The sequence below is a fragment of the Adiantum capillus-veneris genome, chromosome 2, assembly GCF_014529385.1.
Source record: "Adiantum capillus-veneris isolate H3 chromosome 2, ASM1452938v2, whole genome shotgun sequence".
In the NCBI taxonomy this organism is placed as follows: Eukaryota; Viridiplantae; Streptophyta; class Polypodiopsida; order Polypodiales; family Pteridaceae; genus Adiantum; species Adiantum capillus-veneris.
Window position 1 is genome coordinate 69,329,387 of NC_140932.1, and position 19,232 is coordinate 69,348,618.

Below are 19,232 nucleotides of genomic sequence, written 5' to 3' on the forward strand. Positions count from 1 at the left end.
TATGTGAGGAGATGTACATCTTTCTCGTAAGATACTCCTTCTTCCTCTCAATCTACTCTCATACCCTGCTAGCTCTCACCATCTTCGAAGGTGTGTGAGGTCTTGGGTCTGAAAACGGGGATAATTAATGTTGTGTTTGCTAAGTGTTTTGCTTAGTGCATGAAGCTTTCATCTTCATTGCACTAGCTAGTATTGAAGGAACACAAAGAATTGTATTGTACAATGTCTCTCTTGATGGGAGAAACCATAATACAAAGCCTTTTGGAGGGGGGACCGGCTCCATGAAAATCCGGTCCTCAACTGTTGTCAATAGCTTAATTTCTCTCTCTTTTGAAAGTATTGTTCATGCTATCTAACTAGGTGTTATGCTTTTTGTTGCTCTCTCCACCCAAGCTCTCTTGTAATTCTCATTAGGAATCTATTCTAATGAAATGCCCACTATGTTCATGCTAATTTCCGCTACACACAAGTTTTTAGGCCATTAAATGTTACAATACACTCATGGAAAAAGGAGCTTAGGGCACTCTTGAGAAGGTGATGGGATAAAGAAGGAGAAAAACTTTTGGTGCGGGAACAGTCTCTCACGGATTGGATGGACTTTTATGAGCTCCTTTGGAAAGATTTGATCCAGCCCATGTGAACTCCAAAGATGTTGATGCGTGGAACAACTGCTAGCGGACCTAAACTCAAGTTATAAAGTCTTCTTCATGAGGTTTGGAGTCCGCCTGTCGTACCTTGCCTAAAATTGGGATTCAGTCCATGACCACGAGCCAAGCATCCCAAATATAGACGAGCTAGACCAAGTAGGCCATGTGCCTTTGTGTGTTTAAAAGCCCCAAAAAAAGAGGTTCTTAAGTCCGACTACGCAGTAGTGCAGTGCTTAATGATGCTTCCAAAAGCTCTTGAAAATGGGTCTTCCACACACCTGCAATGCAATAGTCTGATCACTAAAGTGGATCAACTTGAAGGATTAAGCACACTGAAAAAAACAATGTAATGCACACCTAAATGAAGCAGTGTAGTTATGCACTCATCCCGCACTCATACACTAATCGTGCCAAATCCATCAAGAAGGGTAGTGGCTCTATGGAATGGTCATGAGCGTGCTCAAACTTAATAGATCATACAACAATTAAATTACTAATTAGAAGAGGGAAATAGATTTTCCATGTGCCCTCACATGCTCATATGATGATTGGACCGCTAACTGTAGAAGAGATGGTTCACACACCAGTTGTAAATATAAGCCAAAGGCCATAATCCCAACAAGGAATACCCCTTCAAAGATAAATTGTTAAACTAAGTCAAGTGTATAGCTATAATATCACGTGTTTGATCTAGATTTATGAGGAGGGAAAATGAGGGTAGAGCTAATGTTATGCTTTCAAGACCTTCCCAGTTGATTGGAGAATCCGACGATGCATCTGAGGATGCAAAAAATTATTTCTAGAAAGGGCATTGATGTTTCATGGGGAGAATTCAAAGAAAACACCAAGCGATATATATGTGTCACATTTGAGGTGTCGATGTATGTGATCTCAAAGGTTCAGGTTTGATGGGAACGGATCCCGATGGATGCATCTTGAGAACCACCATCAAAGCTTTGATATAGAAAGAATGCACTAGTTGGATGTCATTTTACTATTTATAGTTAAGACATTATTATTGCCATGTGTGTCCAATCTTGAATCTTGAAATTATCTATTGCACAATGATGCATGTTTGTATCTTTCCATACACATTTTTTTCTAAATAGGAAACTTTTCTTTGTTTTAATTGGTTTTCACTTACCTCTTGCTACCTACACATGGTGATGCATCTTTACATTTGAGGCTTTTTGGTATAAATTGCAATGTTTATGGTTGTGGGGACTCGTTGAATGAAATATAAATTGCCAAGATAAGGCCAACCTACCATGATGAGTTCTCCTGTGTACTATTGGATTGACATATCCATCCTCACACCAATATCTGGTAGCCAAACTATTTGTTGCAAGTTTGTTTGACGTAAGATAGAGGTGGCATATAGTTGAGACAATGAATTTGGGGGGGGGCCTTTGCACATCTATTCATTTTAGTAATGTGAAAATTGCATTAGATTCATCATAAAAAATTGAATTTCAACACCACCAATTGAGAATCTTTTAAAATTTATATATCTTAATCCTCTATTTTTTTAAAAGGACACATGCAAGATTTCGAGTATATTCCAAATTTGTTTGTCTAACTTGGGGTTGGATAGGTTTCCCTACCAAGGCATGTCTCACAATCGGCTCCTTTACCCTAGCGTAGAGCAAGTGTTTAGGTATATATATCTTGATGTAGTCTATTTCAAAAAAAAATGGGACACGCAAGATTCCGAGTATATTCCAAATTTGTGTGTCTAAGTTGGGGTTGGACAGGTTTCCCTACCAAGGCATGTCTCACAATTGGCTCCTTTGCCCTAGTGTAGAGCAAGTGGGCTTGCTACATTTATGATACAAGTGCATGGCACACTCTACACCTTGGGATAAGGCATGATGATATCATAGCCAGAAAGGTTAATAAATTCAAATGTACAAGGTTGTTTCTCGACAGAGTGAATATCAAGAGGTGAAATGGTGGTGAATATCAACAGGTGAAATGGTGGTTACTTCCCAGACAAGCCAATATGCCTTTGAAAGTAGTAGAGTGGTACAATGGAAGCTCACAAGGTTGTGCTTTTAGTGAATGCAACATAGGTTCTTGAGGCATCCTTGAGGCAGAACACGGCCCAATATGTATCGAAACCTGAAGTTGCATATCGGAACCCACTCAATGCAATGAGTTGCAAATCCTTTTCTATGTTAATTTTCTAAAGAGGGAGAATATTAACAAGTGAAATGGGAGCTCTTACTCCTCAAACAAGCCAATCTTTTTGCATGTAGGAGAGTGGTACAATCACAGCTTGCATGATTTTGTCTTCACTGAATGCAAGATGAGGAGAATGGTACCATGGAAGCTTGCACGATGATGTCCTCATTGAATGCAAGATGGGGTTCCTGACGCAAGATTGCGATGCAAGATGTATCGAAATCCGAAGTTGTATGGAACCCACTCAATGCAATGGGTTGCACTCTTATGTGGTCTAGAGTGAATACACCTTCTAATGCTCTCTCTGTCTTGCTCATTCACATACTGGGCAATCCAGTCAAGAAGGTAATTAGAAGAGAGTGATGCCTCCTTCATGTACCACTCTAGAACCTTGGGAAGAAGGATTCTTTTGCTGTTTTGGAATCCTATGCTTGCCTGGAGATACTCTTTCATTGCTGTCTCGAGCTCCCCGTGCACATGCTTCGAGGTGTACACTCTCACCTTTTGTCCATTAACATGAGTACAGAGTTGATCATGCTTCAATGGCAAAGTGATAAAGAGTAGCACAAGAGACAATATTGTGATTAGAAACTTACTGCTGGATCTGAGCGTCCCCCACAGCAAAGCGCAAAGCAAATCAGTGGCTCCACTCTATCGATTGCAAATGCCCGCCTTCCATCGCCAGACTTTAACTTCAAAACAGGTGAGAGTAGATTCTGCAGCCACTGCAGTTGAACACCCAGCAATACTAACATGAAATGGTGGCATCGACCAAGCAAAGCTTCCCCACAGTTGCCTTTTCATGCACTTAAACACATACTTTCTAGATTAACTGAACTACGTTTAAACCATAGTTTTCTACATACATTTCCATATGGCAAGCGCATAAGGTAATGCAAGTATGATTGGAGTATGTTTCAACCCTTGAAACTTGCATAACCCTAATTTTACTTGGAAAAACAAAAACAATTGTATACGGTAAGCACTCATAGCACCATTGCAATATGGCGCTTTTCGCATGTAACTCTAGTCTTGAAACTACAAACAAATCTCAATCATCATCAATGCCCGCATTATCCTCATTTTCTTACCAATCTTGGCCAAGTATGATATCATTTTCCATATGGTTATGAACAATACAGGTATGGTACAGCTAACCATATGAGTATGGTACCAACATGGTTTAAACCAACCTGGGAAGGACGATGAAAATTGCAGCGCAAGATATAGTGCTCGATTGTATGTGCATTTATTGTATGGCCACCAACTTTATAAGAAGCCTGCAGAAGGAGCACTATATTAAATTAAACTCTAGGTTGGTGTCATCCACTGACATACAAGTCAAGATATGTTAATTACTGGGAATCTGTACCTTCTGAAGGACTGACATCCGTTTCAAATTGTTGCGAGGAATGCCATACGCCAAATATGCCTACAAAAGGAAAGGAACCACTGTTAGAATTTGCCATTATGTACTTGCCATATCCTACATAGCTTAAAATAAGCATCTGACATGCATAATGAGGGCATTGTAAATGTTGATCCAAAAGGCTAATTTCTCATTGTGCTTTAGTTGGCTGGGATCCACCCTCTCCAACTTCTCCACCATTGACCTGAAAAAGTATGGCTATGCTTAAGAAAGTTCCACGACGATGATGATGGATGAAAAAGCTGGCTTGAAGGGATTTTCATCATACCGAAAGTTCCGGAGCATCCGTGTCGCATTGTTGAGCCTATCTTTATCTGTACAGATATGAGGAACCTCAACCATGTCATGGTAAGCTCTCCTGCATCCATGGTTGCCCTTCACTTGAAATGGGTCTGCCAAGGGGGTGTCGCACATTGAGGGTTCAGGTCGGCTTGCAGGGGACCATCCGTCGCTGAACATACCGTGCATTGAAGAAATGCTTGTCAAAGAAGAAGAACTAGATAATGGAGACTCAGGGATTCCAGAGGATATTGGTGCTGGAGGTGAGACAGAGAGCTTCCAATAGACATTTGACATACAGCGAACGAGGTCTTCGGACAGCTGATTGGGTGTCTCCGATAGGTAGTCTTTGAGCAGCCGGGGGCTGCTGTCTTCATCCACACGAAGAATGCTCCTTACGGTTTTGGGCTCTGATGCTGCCTGATGAATCTGATACATTGTCAATGTACAAAATAAAATGAAATGAAATGAAATAAAGACTAAATTATTACTGTCACTAATCTAAGCAGCTCAAAGCTGCGTAGAACTGTAAAGTGAGCGACGGTGAAACAGTGGGTAGTACAATCTCAGTGTATGAACATCAGAGGATGTACTCCATCGGTCGCTGTAGAATATCGTCGATGTCCGCCATGGTATGTTCTCGTACTGGGTGTCTCACATGTCGAGCTAAAGTGATCCATATCCTCTGTCGTAGTCTCCATCAATGCTGTGAGGTATCCCCCAGTCGCGATGATGACATGGCAATCCAATACAGACACCCCACTTCTGCACCTCCATTTCTGCCGCAAATTGCGGGTGTGCTGACATGCCATCGCTAGTAGCTTTCCAGCTCCAGTTATAAAGCGGTTGACATTAATTAGGGAGCCATGTTTTTAACAGGCATTGCTTTTCAAAGCGCCTAGCTTTTGTAAAAGTTTCTTTTGGGCCTCAAAGGCTCAATGCCCATTGCCCCTATAAGTCTGCCCTGGGGGTCACTTCTAGCATAACGGTGCATGGTTGCACACGTGCAGAGTTAACCCCCCCAGAAGTTGTACTATGTGACTTATTAATATAAAACGAAGTACTGAAAGGGGTGCCAAACTTGACTTAGGGGCCAGTGCATTTGGGTAGAGAACTCCGCTCTTCCGTATCTCGACTCGACTTGTTTTAAAGTTTAAATGTAATCAGTTTATCAAGTTCCGACGTGTGTCCACTACTGATTCACCACCGTCAGTTAAATTAAACGAGCCCTAATGGAAATTATCTCATTCAAACCAAAAGTCAAGATAGATTACCTAAAGTAACTAGAAATTATTGCAACAACCCCACTATTTTTGTTTGCATACTTCTGAAAGTGACAACAAAATACCATGAACTTTCTCCCATTTTTCAACGACAAATTATACATGATAGCAGCAGATGATGTTATTGAGAAGAAATGCATGGTAGCAGCATACTATGTGGAAAACATCTTTTCACCTTGAGGATACTCTTATCTTCAAGATTCAAAACTTCAAATATTTTCATTATATTACCTTGATCTGTTGGGGGCTTCTGGTTAAGGGCACTTGGCAGGGCCTTGCAACCTCAACGGACTCGCACAACTTGGGAGCCTGCCTTGTCTTTTCATGGACTGTAGATGCAACTTTGCCTATATTGCTGCTATTTTCTGTTGCATTGTCATCAACATTGTGTTGTGATGGAGCCTTTGCCTTCGGTGAATGCTTTGGTGGGCCTACCTGTCGTGGACTCCTCAACTCTTTTCTCTTGTCCAAAATGCTAGATTTGTACTTTTTACAGAAAACAGGAGAAGATGGGATCACACACTTGCTGAACAGGCTGCGATAGAGGGTAAGCACGTATTGCTCGAGGTCTGCAATCTCTCCTTCGAGAAAACTTATCTCTTCAACAAGCTCTTTGGCCTGGAAGCACAAGAAAATGCTTCTGTCAGGAGGAGCTAAATTGTTATTTTCTCAGTGAGTTGTGCAAAAATCATACACTTCACCTCCACCGTTGTGGTATGGCGGCGTCCTTGCAAAAAAAGAACAGCTGAATGTCTTTCTTCTTCTATTTGCAATTTCTTGCTTACATGTCTGTCAATCTTCAGTCTTTTGTTCAGATTAGACGCCTGTGAATCCGTTTTTTAAGGACGCTTTCAAAATAAATGGAGGTACATAAAGTTCATAAACAATCAAGCAGATGGACACAGCACATGGGTACTGTCTATTAGGCTTACACATAGGCACATCAGGTGGAGAGGATATCCACACGCTAGATGCAACGAAGCTACAAAACATCATATTTCCAATGGCTCTAGCATAACTGACCAGTTAGAATGTGAACGTATTTCCTCTAAACCCTGTTAAAAGATGGCGTGTATAACATATTCTATCGCTTTTAGATGATCTTTGCAAGGTCTTTGCTCCTTATTGGGAGGAACCCTCATGCAATGTGTTCTTTTATCAAGAAATGCACATTACCGGCCACTTCAAAAAGAGCTATCTGTTAGCTGAAAATATATCATTGAAAAGAAAAACTGCTCATAATGTCAACAAAGAGGATTCCTAAAAGGAGGTCTAAGTGACTATCTGACCTATTCAATTGGGGCAAACACGTTGAAGCTCATTGTCGGTACATTGTCTTGATGCATTTATATCTAGTTCTTTTTGGCAACAAGTTCCAATCTCTTTAGTAGACCCTGAAGTGGACTGCATGTTTCATCAAATTTGACTCCAATGCATTCAAGCTTTAAAAAAACAAAGACTCACTTGACACATGCAAAGAGATTTTGAGACTTGCCTGGGCAAATTGAGGTGTCATATCCTTGACTAGCAACTTGAGTGTGTTCTCAGGGGCACTGCAAATACAAAGTACAAAACAAAAAACGCATTTTCATCAGACTTGCCTACCGATACCTCCATCAGACTCTCCTACCCATGTTGATCATCTTTAAGGGAAAAATCCACAAACAATCATTGTAACTTTGAAAGTGATATGCTCAAATTTTCCTGTTAAATGGAGAAACACAAGAAGTTTTGGACAAATTCTCACAATAATTCCCACATTGTGACTTACCTCAACATCACGAGCTTCTGTGAGGGAGGCGCCGCATACCTAGCTAGGTACAATTGGGGGCGGTGGTCCCCCTGCCCCCAATCGTACCTAGCTAGGTATGCGGTGCCTCTCGAGCAGAAGCTCATGATGTTATTCATTGTACTGGAGAAGACTCCGTTTTCCTACATAAGAAAATTTCTAAATCTTCTTGTGAAAAGCTTCAATGATCTCAATTCAGGCAATCTAATTGCAATTGAAAGCATGCAGAGAAAATAGGAAGAGAAGTGTTAATTATAGAAATACCACATCAATCTAGAGCCGGTTATGCTGGTTGCAATCATGATGAAACACCAAAATGCAGTTATAGAAAGCCTTAAACGTGCCCACAATTATCAAACTCCAAAATGAGTTCTATGCACAATGTAGACGAAGCTATTCGATGCCATATTCTCTTAAATCCTACTGCAAACAGATTCAAGTTTGCATTTCCACAGTAGACAAAGCCATGCCATGGCCGAATGTTCGAGAATGTTAAGATTTTCCTTCTAGTCTGCTATTTTGCGCATCCAATGCAATCTTGCCCTGTACCCATTCTCTTGGTATTCTCGAAACCGTTCGCCGTCGTTTTTGTTGCCACGCTGTTGAAGGGTTTGTTCTGCTATAAAGTTTACAGCAGAGAGACGTTCTTTGGCATACAAAATGCATGTAATTTTGGCCTTACTGAATGTTCATGTCATGCAAGACAGGGCATCTCTCTCTCTCTCTCTCTCTCTCTCTCTCTCTCTCTGAGCCTTCCCATACCTCTTAGAGCGGCAGTGCTTTGGTATAACCAGACCGTTGTCGGTACTTTCTGATGAGACCGGCAGCAGCAGCATTGGTGTGGCGAAGCTCTGCAAGTGGAGGACTTCCCTTGATGATACTCTGTGCTCTTCATGATTGGATTGGTGTTTATCATCATGTTTGACATTAATGTTGGTGCAAGATTCCATGCTTTCTGAAGCCATAAATGGGGCTATGCAGGATAAGCGTAGATTGCTTGATCACATGTTTATGCTCAGAAAGAACCCAGGATGCTTAAATGCAAAACAGAAAGCTAATTCAATGCGATGTCAGCAATATAATGAGGTCAGTATGCAAGATAAAGAAGAGCATCCAGATGATCCAAATCGCAAGCTTCGGTCGTCGTTCTGCCGCCGTCGCAGAGTCATGCAACGTCCTGCCTAGCTGCCTCTGACAACTGCGGTCTAGCTAGCCTTGCCTTCGATCACTTTGTGAATGCTTCTGTCCATGGAAAAACTCAAAGCATGTACCAGAAAAGTGGAGCAACAGAAAAGTAGCTGCTAAATGCTTGTGGCAAAGAAGGAAGGAGCAGAGCATTAATGATCATCAATGTGTTGCCTCAGAGATGGAGGGTGTCCTTGTCTGTGAATGGGTTCGTGGGGGAGAGAGAGAGAGCAACTAGACAAAAGTTTAGGCTTGTAGACAACATACGTGAGATGATGTCAATTGGTTAGAGCTGCATCCCGCTAGCTGCGTGCAGGAGTGCAAAGGCCCTTGCACTGCATGCGCTACAAAAAGTAAGAAACAAAGCAAACTTTGTAGTGCATACTACAAAGTTTCATACTGGTAGCTTTCAGGCATATTCCATCTCCACACAAGGGTATTTGCCCCTTCATCTCGTGTGAAGTCCTTTTGTAAAAGGAATACGAATGCAGAGTTCGAACGCATGCAAACAGCAACAGCAATTACTACTCTACACCATGTTGGCGAAGAGCGTGCGTGATACCAAACGTGCTGAATAAATTTAAAAAAAACTTATGAAGCAGTTTTCTCCTTTCCCCCTCGTGATGTCGCGCACAGCGGTGGCCTGCCCTGCTTGTTCAACCAACACATCGTCAAGCTCTTCGCCCACTTCCAAGCTGCCTTGCCTCTCCAGAACAAGATTCAGCCAGCTCGCCGAGCTCGTCGCCCATTTGCAGGCTACCGACAGGATTTTGAAAGATTCGGGTTATTACATCTTTTTTCAAAATGTATACGACATACAACAGGGGACGAGGCTTCATTTAATGCAAACTTTGCACTGTATGCTCCAAATGCATCCAATGGGACGCAGCTCTTAGGGCAGAATTGCATGAGCCGGGGTAGAACCCCCACCACTCATCACTAGTTTTGTCTTTTGTTGTAGCTATAGCGAATTTAAAACAGCTTCTTCTTTAGCAAGTAGAGGGTAGAAGGCTACTTTTGCTAACTCTACTAAACTTGGCAACGTTAAGACTTGCTCACAGAGTTTGCTTATGCAAGCGGGAGGGGGTTAAACCCTACCTATGCGAATCAATCCTTAGGTTACATATTTGCCTCCAAATTTTGGGATCAACCCATCATACTCATGCCTCCAAATTGCACAAGGTGCTTGAGGTGGTATGATGGTATCTATGGTCTAAAATAGGCATTGACAGAGATGTTCTCGATCGTAGGATTGAGTCAATGACCTAGAGGTGAACTTAAAGTGAAAAATGATGGAACCTTGGGCATCCTAGTTCACCAACTCGATTGGGTGATCCTTATCACTCCCCCGACCCACGATGCCTATTCTCAACCATAGATCTCCATGAAGGACCCCTCTTCTAAGATATTAATGAGGGGGTTGAACCCCATGTTGGTGCAACCCGAGTTATCATTAATTGTAAAACCTTTGTATAGATATATCATCTCGTAGATGATATGTTGGGTCCAAGCGGAGTACTTTGAAGTGCCACACTTTTATTAATGCATGAGATGAGAATGTAAGAGAAGAGGACATTATACCATTTTTAATGAGTGCAAATGTGAGCTATTTGACACAAAATACACTTAATTACCCAAAACATTTACATTTTGAGAAATTTGAAGGGCAAAGGTTCTCGTCAAAAAACTATTTTGGGAGAGGGAGAGCTCTAAAACTTAGAGAGAGAGAGAGAGAGAGAGAGAGAGAGAGAGAAAGCGCACATAAGAGTCCAATGTAAAAGGTTATTTACAAGTAAGACATCGGGTCTTTGGTTGTGAGAGTTTGTGAGATTAATAGTGGAAGGCTTGTTGATTATGATAGTAAAGGGATTACGATAGATTAGTGGTAATACAAGATTAGGTAGACTAGCATATGGGAAGTTGAGATTATGGCACATATTAAACAAATTTTATATTAACGAAAGAGAAAAAATACATTTGCAAGAGATTAAAAACTCTAAATAAGTTACCTAAAACCAATCATGGATTAAGAAACCTTGCTTACAATCAATCTCCTCTTCCCTGTGTCTTGTTTCACCATGTTATACCTAAAAAGCCACCCAAAACTCTTCCTTTTGATCTATTGCTTGAATGGAAATCTAATGGTTCCGAAGGGAGATAAAACCGTAAAACACTTGATCGAAAATTGTCCTAGATCATTCCTCCTTCGTTTTCTATGACTAGAATACTGCTTGCTGCTCAAAACCACGATCGTTCACGAGCAAACTTGAGGGCCTTTATATTTTGCATGTCATATCTAAAAGTGACTGAAAAGAAATTGGTACACTCGGAAGGTGAGGTGTCCCTACAAATTACACAAAATACCATGCTACAGATGATAAAAGCAACAAATCTGCATACATGGCATCGTATATACTCACATGATCCACAATGAGACTAATCTGAGAGAGATAGGGAGTAGGAGAAAGCATGAGAGACAAGCAAGAGAAAAAAAGACACAAGGCATTAGGTGCAATCTCCCCCCGAGCATTTTCTTCTTGCATGTATTTATTTGTAGATTGTTCAATGCTCAAGTATGATGACAAATTGTTTGCCCGGACATAAATTGACCATTTCTCATAAAGAGCACTTTAATAATGAAATATTCATAAATGTTATCATATCTCATCGTCCATAAACTAGTTGTGCTTTTCCACCTATCATATGCAATAATTAATTGTTAATGTATTATTAATAAATCTAATTATAAAAACTTACTTTATGTATGAAGCTCTATTCTAGTGGCAATGCTTTTTGGGTTTACATACAAAATAATGTCAAAAAATAGACTAAAATTATAAAAATTCCTAAAATTTCCAACCATCCATATTGTAGCCACAATAAGTAGCAAGTAATCCGACACCTTTGACTCTAGAATAATAAAGAAGCCAAAAAATGATGCTTTGAATGAGTTTTCCCACCGTGTCCATGTAGCAGCAGAACATGGTTGCATAAGCCATGGGACATGGTACCATGGGTTGAAGTCTCAAGGAAATGCTTAGGCATAGCACGTTTAGGCTCACTGATGAAAGATGGTCTACAAGGGATGTACTTCTACCATTGTGCATGCCCAAGCCAAACAAAGATGTAAAGGTTGTCTAAACTCGCTTCATGATGTGTGAGCCCCTCCCCTTTACGAGAACTAAGTTCTAGCACATCTTGTGAGTGTTACCATATATATGTGGTAGTGATGTGTGTGAACACACTTACGATCGTCGGGGCATTTTCTAGGAGGTTTTTTTTCCTGTGCATTGTATACACGTTCATCATTCTATGGCTAACTCTTCTTTCCATTGTGCACTAATCAATATACTCTCTATTGTGTGCCTTGAGATTCTTCATCTTCTCCAAACCGTGTGTGTTTCCCTGCAACCCTAATTCCAACAATTGGTATCAGAGCAGGTTGTGTCCTGGACCGGGCATAGTCGCCAGTGTTGCCAATGGGTACTTGCTCACTTTCTTCGATTTAGGTGAGCTTTGGTGAGTGTCAGCAAGTCGATAAATACTTCAGGCTAGCTCATAGAGCTTGGTCTACTCAAAATTTTCATTCACACTCATTTTGGCCTCTGTTTCCACTATAGGCAGCACTCCATAGGCAATTCTATCCTTTTGTGTAGAATTTTTGTTGGTACAATTTTCTACAGAACAGGTCCCTTACATTCTTCTTTGGGTTGTGCTACATGGCACGTGCTGGTCCCACTTCATTCTTCCTTGTTTTCAGGTAGTTTTCACATTAGGTGCAGTCACTCGCCATGGCTGACAACAAGACAAATGTTTTCAAGATGTTTGTTTCAATAACCCAGATTACTCAAACATTCAAATTTTGGTGTTTCCCTCTACTTTGCTTGTGAAAACAAATTAAAGAACACTATATAAAATTTCAATAGTATGAGAAAAATAGTATTTAAACATAAAACAATAGCTAACATGAAACTACGAAAAGCTTGCTCCATCTTAAAGTTATGCATGCGCCTCCATGTAAAACAAGCACTATTAGAGATGAGAAGTCAAACATGGATGACATATTTTGTTGAAACATGGGGATGATAGAGTGAAGCATGCCCACATTTTACCAAATGGTAGCACCTATGTTAGTTTCTTCAGGTACTAAAGTTATGCAGGCACCTACATGTAAAGAAATCATTGTCAGAGATGAGAAGCCAAACATGGACGACATCTTTTGTCGAGGCATGGGGATGATAGAGTGAAGTGTGTCCACATTTTACCAAATGGTAGCACCTATGTTAGTTTCTTCAAGCGCTATCTTGCAACAATGTGCACTATACAAAACGCTAGCTCCATTTACACCCATAACGCTTTATAATATCAACGCTTCTTTAAAAATGCAAAGCATTTGTTACTTTTCATAAATAAATATTGTTTCAAAAAATTATAGATATTTTGTTATCAATTCAATTAATCACTCTCACTTGATTAACCTAATTTAGCGTTCTTCACAAAATTAGAGAGAGAAAGAGGGATAGAAAGAGAGAGAGAGAGAGAGAGAGAGAGAGAGAGAGAGAGAGAGAGAGAGAGAGATAAATGGATGGCACAAAAATAAATTTCCACAACTTAAAATATACTAAATGTTTATGAATCATCTTCCAAAAGATCCCTACAAGAAGCGTCCAATTATAATTCATGGCTCCTAATTCAATAAAGAGAGAAATATAATTATCTTTTGTGGATGTGTTGACTTGATCATATTCGAATTCTTCATCATCATCATCCTTGCTAAGATTTGCGACCATGGGACTTGAATCATCGATCTCTCTCTCCTTTGTCTCCCCCTCATCCAAAGTAGTAGGTGGTAGCGGATCAAAGATGGTCTCGATCAACTTCATTACTGACAAAAATGGTTCTCCCCCGAGGTGTTACGAGAACTATGAACCAAAGTTTTGGTTGGTGGATTACTGGGATATAGATGACCTATAGAAGAAAATCTCAAAGTAAGTAACATTCGTATAATTAATGTTATAAGCAAGAGAGGGTAAAGAAAGTAGTCACTCACCTGTTCACAATTGCATGGCAAAACTAAATTGTCATACCTCCCTGTGTGATGCACACTAGAGTCCACCATGTAGAGACCATTCTCATGCCGTCTAGACACATTTGCAAACCACTTGCACTCGAAGATGAAGGTATGAAAGGTTCTAAAATTAACCTTTAGTATCCTTTCAATAGTCCCACAGTACATGGCTTCATCACCATTTGTGTCAAAGTTGCCCATGATGTCACAATCCATGGTGGTCCGACGCTCGTCAAAGTGATGTGTACAAAAGTGTCGACCCTTTGACCACATAGAGTGGCACTACAAAATAAGAAAATCTCTTTCATCAATTTCAAAGATAAAATCAAGAAAAAACTATACAATATGGTTGAAGTATATGAGTACTCTACCTTTGGTACACAACCTCGTGCATACTCCCATTCTTTCTCGGTGATGTCTTCTACGCGTGCTTTGGCTTCATTCATTCTCTCATGAATCCACTTGGCCCTAATGAGATCTGGGAAACATGCAAGGTGTCTAGGTATTGGGGGTTCTCCTTTGCCTCCATGCATTTGCTTCCATGCTTCCCTCTCTTGCAAACGCTTTGCCTTTGCCATTGTCCACAAGTCCACCCACTTGGTCATAACCTTTGCATTGAGGATACAAAAGTTATTGACTACTCGGCATAGATCCATATCCATGTTAAATCATTTCCCTTTCCACTTGGCAAGTGTGAGGTCATTCTTGCATCCTCCTCGTCTGACCACATGCGAGGCATCGAGAGATCAACTTGTGTCAAATACTCCGAGATGTAAACAAATGCCTCTTGCACGATCCACCCTTTTTCCATACATGCTTCTGGTTGGGACCGTAGCCGCACAAAATCCTTGAGAGTCTTTAAAAACCTCTCTAAAAAGAAGATCCATCGTGCATATACTAATAACTACTCCACATATAGCGATCTCCTTAACCATGTGAACCAAGAGATAGATTTGACTAAGAAGAATCGATCGATGGCACACACGGTTTCCACTGCAAGTGTTTGAGCAGTAGGGATGTCATCTACTTCAATTTTCTTGGAGCTTACAAATCTACAAGAAAACACACAAGAGTACACCAAGAATTAATTGAGGGTATTGTGTACATAGAAAAGTTTAGTTGAGTGGTGTACCTTACTAACTCTCCAAGCTTGAAAATAGCTTCTCTCACTTTCTTGTCCCGGCATATGCACATACTCACCGGAAAAATGAACTACCATGTCAAAATAGTGAGAGAGAAAGTGAGATAAAGTCATACACACAAACCAATATCTAGTCAAGATGAGGGATAGGGAGAGAATAGAGAGAAAGAGTTACATGTAGCATCTTGTGCCAATTATGGGACTTCAACCCATACAATTGAACGCTTCCACCTTTTTTTGCTTTTGTGAAAACTCCCTTTAGGGAGCTCATGTATCTTGTTGGAGCTGTCAATGTAGAGCCAGTGGAATTACCACCATGCGCCATGCTTTCGCCCAGTAACTCTTGTCGGTCTCTCTTGGCCTTGCGTACCAGAGCACCCCCACCGAACACATACCAATGGGGGACCTCCTCAAGTGAGGGATGGACACTGCTCTCATCTACTCGAGCGCTTTTTTGAGGACGCCAAAGCCCTTCGTTATCCACGTGTTGCGCAAGCGAGGGATTGCCCTTTTTCACTTGGTGCAAGGACAAGGGAGTTTGTCCTTAAGCCATCGTTCACGTCAGGGTCGTTCGGAGGCCCTCAATCATCCTACGCTTGCATGAAAGAGAGACATATTAATTTAAAATTTGTATTATTAATCATATGTTCCCTGAAAAAGAGACAATTAATTGAAAAGCATTAAAGAATATGATTAAAAATATATATAAATAATTTGAAATATAGGAAAATGGTACAAAAAAAAATTAAATTTTGTTTTAAAAAGAGAGTAAAATTAGTAAAAATAAGCATTTGTTCTATACAAAAAAAAAGTTATTAGAGTACGTAGCTAATATTTCAATAGTAATGTAGTACAAAATTACTAAACTATCAATTTTTTATTTTAAAAAATCATAAAAAATAAATAAATGGCTATATGTAGCATATCATACAACCTAAAGGTAGAGGGAGGTGGTATGTACCCCCCGTGCTACCTCGGATACTTTGTATCCGTTTAAAAAGAGGTTGCGGTAATAGCGGCGATAATATCTGTGGTAATACCTGGCACCTCAAAAAGAAAGGTGGAGCAGAGTATGCCGTGTATTTGCAGCATACTCTGCTCTTAAACTTCCCGCCATCACTCCTGCAGTCCCAGTTCCTTCCTTCTTCCACCCCCCAATCTCTATCTCTCCCCCTCTACTCTCTCTCTCTCTCTCTCTCTCTCTCTCTCTCTCTCTCTACCGCACAAGCATACACAAGCACTATTTCACGCGTGCGCGCGCAGAGACACACATTTTCGGGTCATTTGCGAGGAGTCTTCTAAGGGGGGCTTATCGCGATCGACATAGGACACTCAACCCAACGATCAACCATCTCTACAACTTAAGACATGGGATGGCCTCTCGAGATTAGTTTTGAAAAAACTAAACTCGGGATCCCGAGTCTTGTTTCAACAAATCGATGGTCCTGGTCGATCATCATTTTGCCTTTCACTTGGGACCATTGATCCCATGGTTAAGACCTTGTGGCACCTAAAGGGGAGGGTCCCCAACTTTAAGATGCACATCCACCATTGTCCATACAATTTGTTGCAGATTGAACTTTTTTGTTGTATGGGCCACATCGCATAAAGTCTCCAAACCTGCATTCCCCATGAGCAATAACTGGGCTTAGCTTTTAGTAGAGGATCATGCCAATTGATGAGTCTAGTGAAGTGTCACTGATTTGATGATTTGAAGGCAGTTCTCATGCATTTGGGGTAGACCGCATCTGCAAGTTTCTTGGATGGAAAGGTTCATCAAGTGAAAAGCTTGGTAAGGGAAAATTTGGAGGAACATCCAAATGTACAATGTCTTCTCATAAGTTGCACCTACTCCCAAGGGTAGCTGGGGAAGCCGCGATGGAATTCACATGTTATAGCATAGAGTCCCATTTCTTGTACCCCTCCTATCTCATAAGTTGCATCTACTCCCAGGGGTAACATGGGAAATGTGCGATGGAATCAAGGATGCATGTTATAGTTTGGAGCCACAACACTTGTACCCCTGCTAGCACTACAACAATCCCCTCATTTTTGAAGGTACTAGGCTATCTTCAAGGAAGAAAATTGTGCATGGCGTTTCTCTATAGCCAACATGAGTTTCACTTTTTTTGCTAGAATTTCTCTAGAGCGACCATTCTTAACTTTTTCCCCTTTGGTGCAATCAAATTTCTCAGATTTCCTTTTGCCCTCACCTTCCTCCAGCTACTGCTAGGGTGCGTCTCGGCCCTTATTCTCGATAAACCTAGCATGAGCAGTATCTTAGGTGGGGGTTACACAATGCATAGTTATTTGTAACTCTAACCGATAGTTGTGCCTATGCCACAATCACACAAAAGCATAGTAGCTTCCATAGAAGAACTATGCAGAGGCTTTTGCAGCTATGTACATTTTGGCATAGTTGCACAACATGCAAGGGAACATCCCTAAAGGAACCTGATCGTTTAGCAACTTTTGCAGCATAAAGCACTTACGATATTCTTTTTGAAGCCGCCCCAACTCGCTCACACCTTCAACGACAATAGGCAACACCAAGGTGTACTCTCTCTCTCTCTCTCTCTCTCTCTCTCTCTCTCTCTCTCTCTCTCTCTCTCTCTCTCTCTCTCTCTCTCTCTCTCTCTCTCTCCATCCACGCGTTATGGATTGTCGTGTTGCATATCGCCTTCACGTGGCAGTTACACCGCCCTGTGATGCTTAGCGTGACCACAATGTAGGACTTTGTGGGATTTGCAGATGTATAGTTGCCCTTAGTTATTTGCCCTTAGTTATCCAAGTGTGATCATGCCCTTAAAAATTAAGATGCAATTACCTCTGATCATGGTAATAGAGCACCTGAGAATGACAGGGAGTGGTGAACATGGAACATCATGCCATGTGCATGCATGGGTAGCTTGCTGTCAAGTTTGCCAACCGTGAAAAAGAGCTCTAAGAAAGTGACAAGTGGCATGGATGGAGCCCGGCTGGCTTTAGGACCAGGAGATCGTGATCCCATGCTCTCTCATCTCTCTCCCTTTCTTTCTACGTGGGACCCGCGACTTTTTGGATGGCCAATGGAGAGATAGCGAGACCTCCAGCTGTTGAAGCTGGAGATGACCCCGCTTACGCCAGCCAGAATTTTTCTTCGATGAGCGAGCGGCCGGTGAGTCAGTGAGGCTTGAGCTTGAGGGTTAGAGAGAGGATGTGTGTGTGAGAGACTCAGAGAATGTGTGTGTGTGTGTGAAGAGAGAGAGAGAGAGAGAGATTTGGAAATTGTGTGCATATTCTGATTCGCATGCATGGGCGCTGGCGGCCGTGTGCCCGCCTTCATCCACGCACACCCATCGTACATCTGATTCTCACATGCATGTGCGCAGTCGCCCAACAACTGTCCCACGGTCACACCCACTCTTTTTATCTCCAAGTTCCAACAACTTTTTTGTTGCCACTAGAATCCACACATAAGTTAGACAGGCTCACAGCATGGTCACACGACCACCGTTCTTCGAAACTTGTAACTAAGGGGAACTATCCCTCTCCTCTATTAATAGAGATTAGACAAGTATGTTCTTTGGCATGGCCACACATTGTCCCCCTTATCTCCAATCACGATTAAGTGGAGATGGAAAGCATCGTGTTGACTAGTGGAGAAACAGAGAGGAAGACAATGTTTGCATAGGTGGTTGGGCCATAGCCTAGCATAGGAAAGACATGGCACTACCTACTCTAGATGGCAATGTTGCAAGCAACTAAACGCTTACAATTTAGCTTGTTGACATCTCCTTATGAGTAGTTTTGTGCAATTGTGCCAAAGTCGACATAATGGTTGCAAAGCCTCTAGTGAAGCCCCTTGGATTCCCTTGCGTGCCCATGTTTGAGGCATAGTTTAGTTGTTAGCTAAAGTAATTGATGATCACGCCTAGTGTGATCGCCACCTAAGACATTAGGAGCAGAGTATCTTTAGACTTTTGAGTCCCTTGGATTCATTTTTATAACTTCTTTACAAACTAGATGTGACACGTGGCCTCCAACAACAAAATGTAGACATGCATGCGTACATAATATTTCCAGTTTTTAACGACTATTCTCTTTGCCTTCCCCTTCTGGACCTCACAACCTATCTCATGTCATTACATTGTGCCAAGTTCTAATAATAATCTCTTCGTAACAAAGAAGAACATTAAGTACTCATGGACTACTAAAGAACAAAATGTTTTTGACAAGATCAAAGAG

General features: G+C 41.3%; 1 protein-coding gene across 2 annotated transcripts; it reads right to left on the reverse strand.

The window, feature by feature from the left end:
• Positions 1 to 2,343: 2,343 nt before the first annotated feature.
• On the reverse strand, positions 2,344 to 9,130 carry LOC147462932 (uncharacterized). 2 transcript variants are annotated; one of them, XM_086486130.1, is made up of 10 exons: positions 8,374 to 9,130; positions 7,318 to 7,375; positions 6,524 to 6,646; positions 6,054 to 6,440; positions 4,529 to 4,959; positions 4,345 to 4,444; positions 4,204 to 4,263; positions 4,025 to 4,111; positions 3,428 to 3,556; positions 2,344 to 3,332 (listed from the first exon to the last, which is right to left on the reverse strand). In XM_086486130.1, the coding sequence occupies exons 1-10, from the start codon at positions 8,574 to 8,576 to the stop codon at positions 2,997 to 2,999; spliced, it is 1,914 nt and encodes a 637-aa protein (XP_086342256.1). In that variant the 5' UTR covers positions 8,577 to 9,130; the 3' UTR covers positions 2,344 to 2,996. The 2 variants fall into 2 exon arrangements, with proteins under 2 accessions (XP_086342256.1, XP_086342255.1); XM_086486129.1 differs by having other exon boundaries at positions 4,529 to 4,968; positions 8,374 to 9,126.
• Between the last annotated feature and the right edge of the window lie 10,102 nt (positions 9,131 to 19,232).

Excerpts from the sequence above, each read along its gene's own strand:
- LOC147462932 (XM_086486129.1), bottom strand. The coding sequence starts at position 8,576 with ATGGCTTCAGAAAGCATGGAATCTTGCACCAACATTAATGTCAAACAT. Across the intron at positions 6,647-7,317 it reads TGACACCTCAATTTGCCCAG|GCGTCTAATCTGAACAAAAG; the intron begins GCAAGTCTCAAA and ends ACGGATTCACAG. Across the intron at positions 4,112-4,203 it reads GGATGTCAGTCCTTCAGAAG|GCTTCTTATAAAGTTGGTGG; the intron begins GTACAGATTCCC and ends CTCCTTCTGCAG.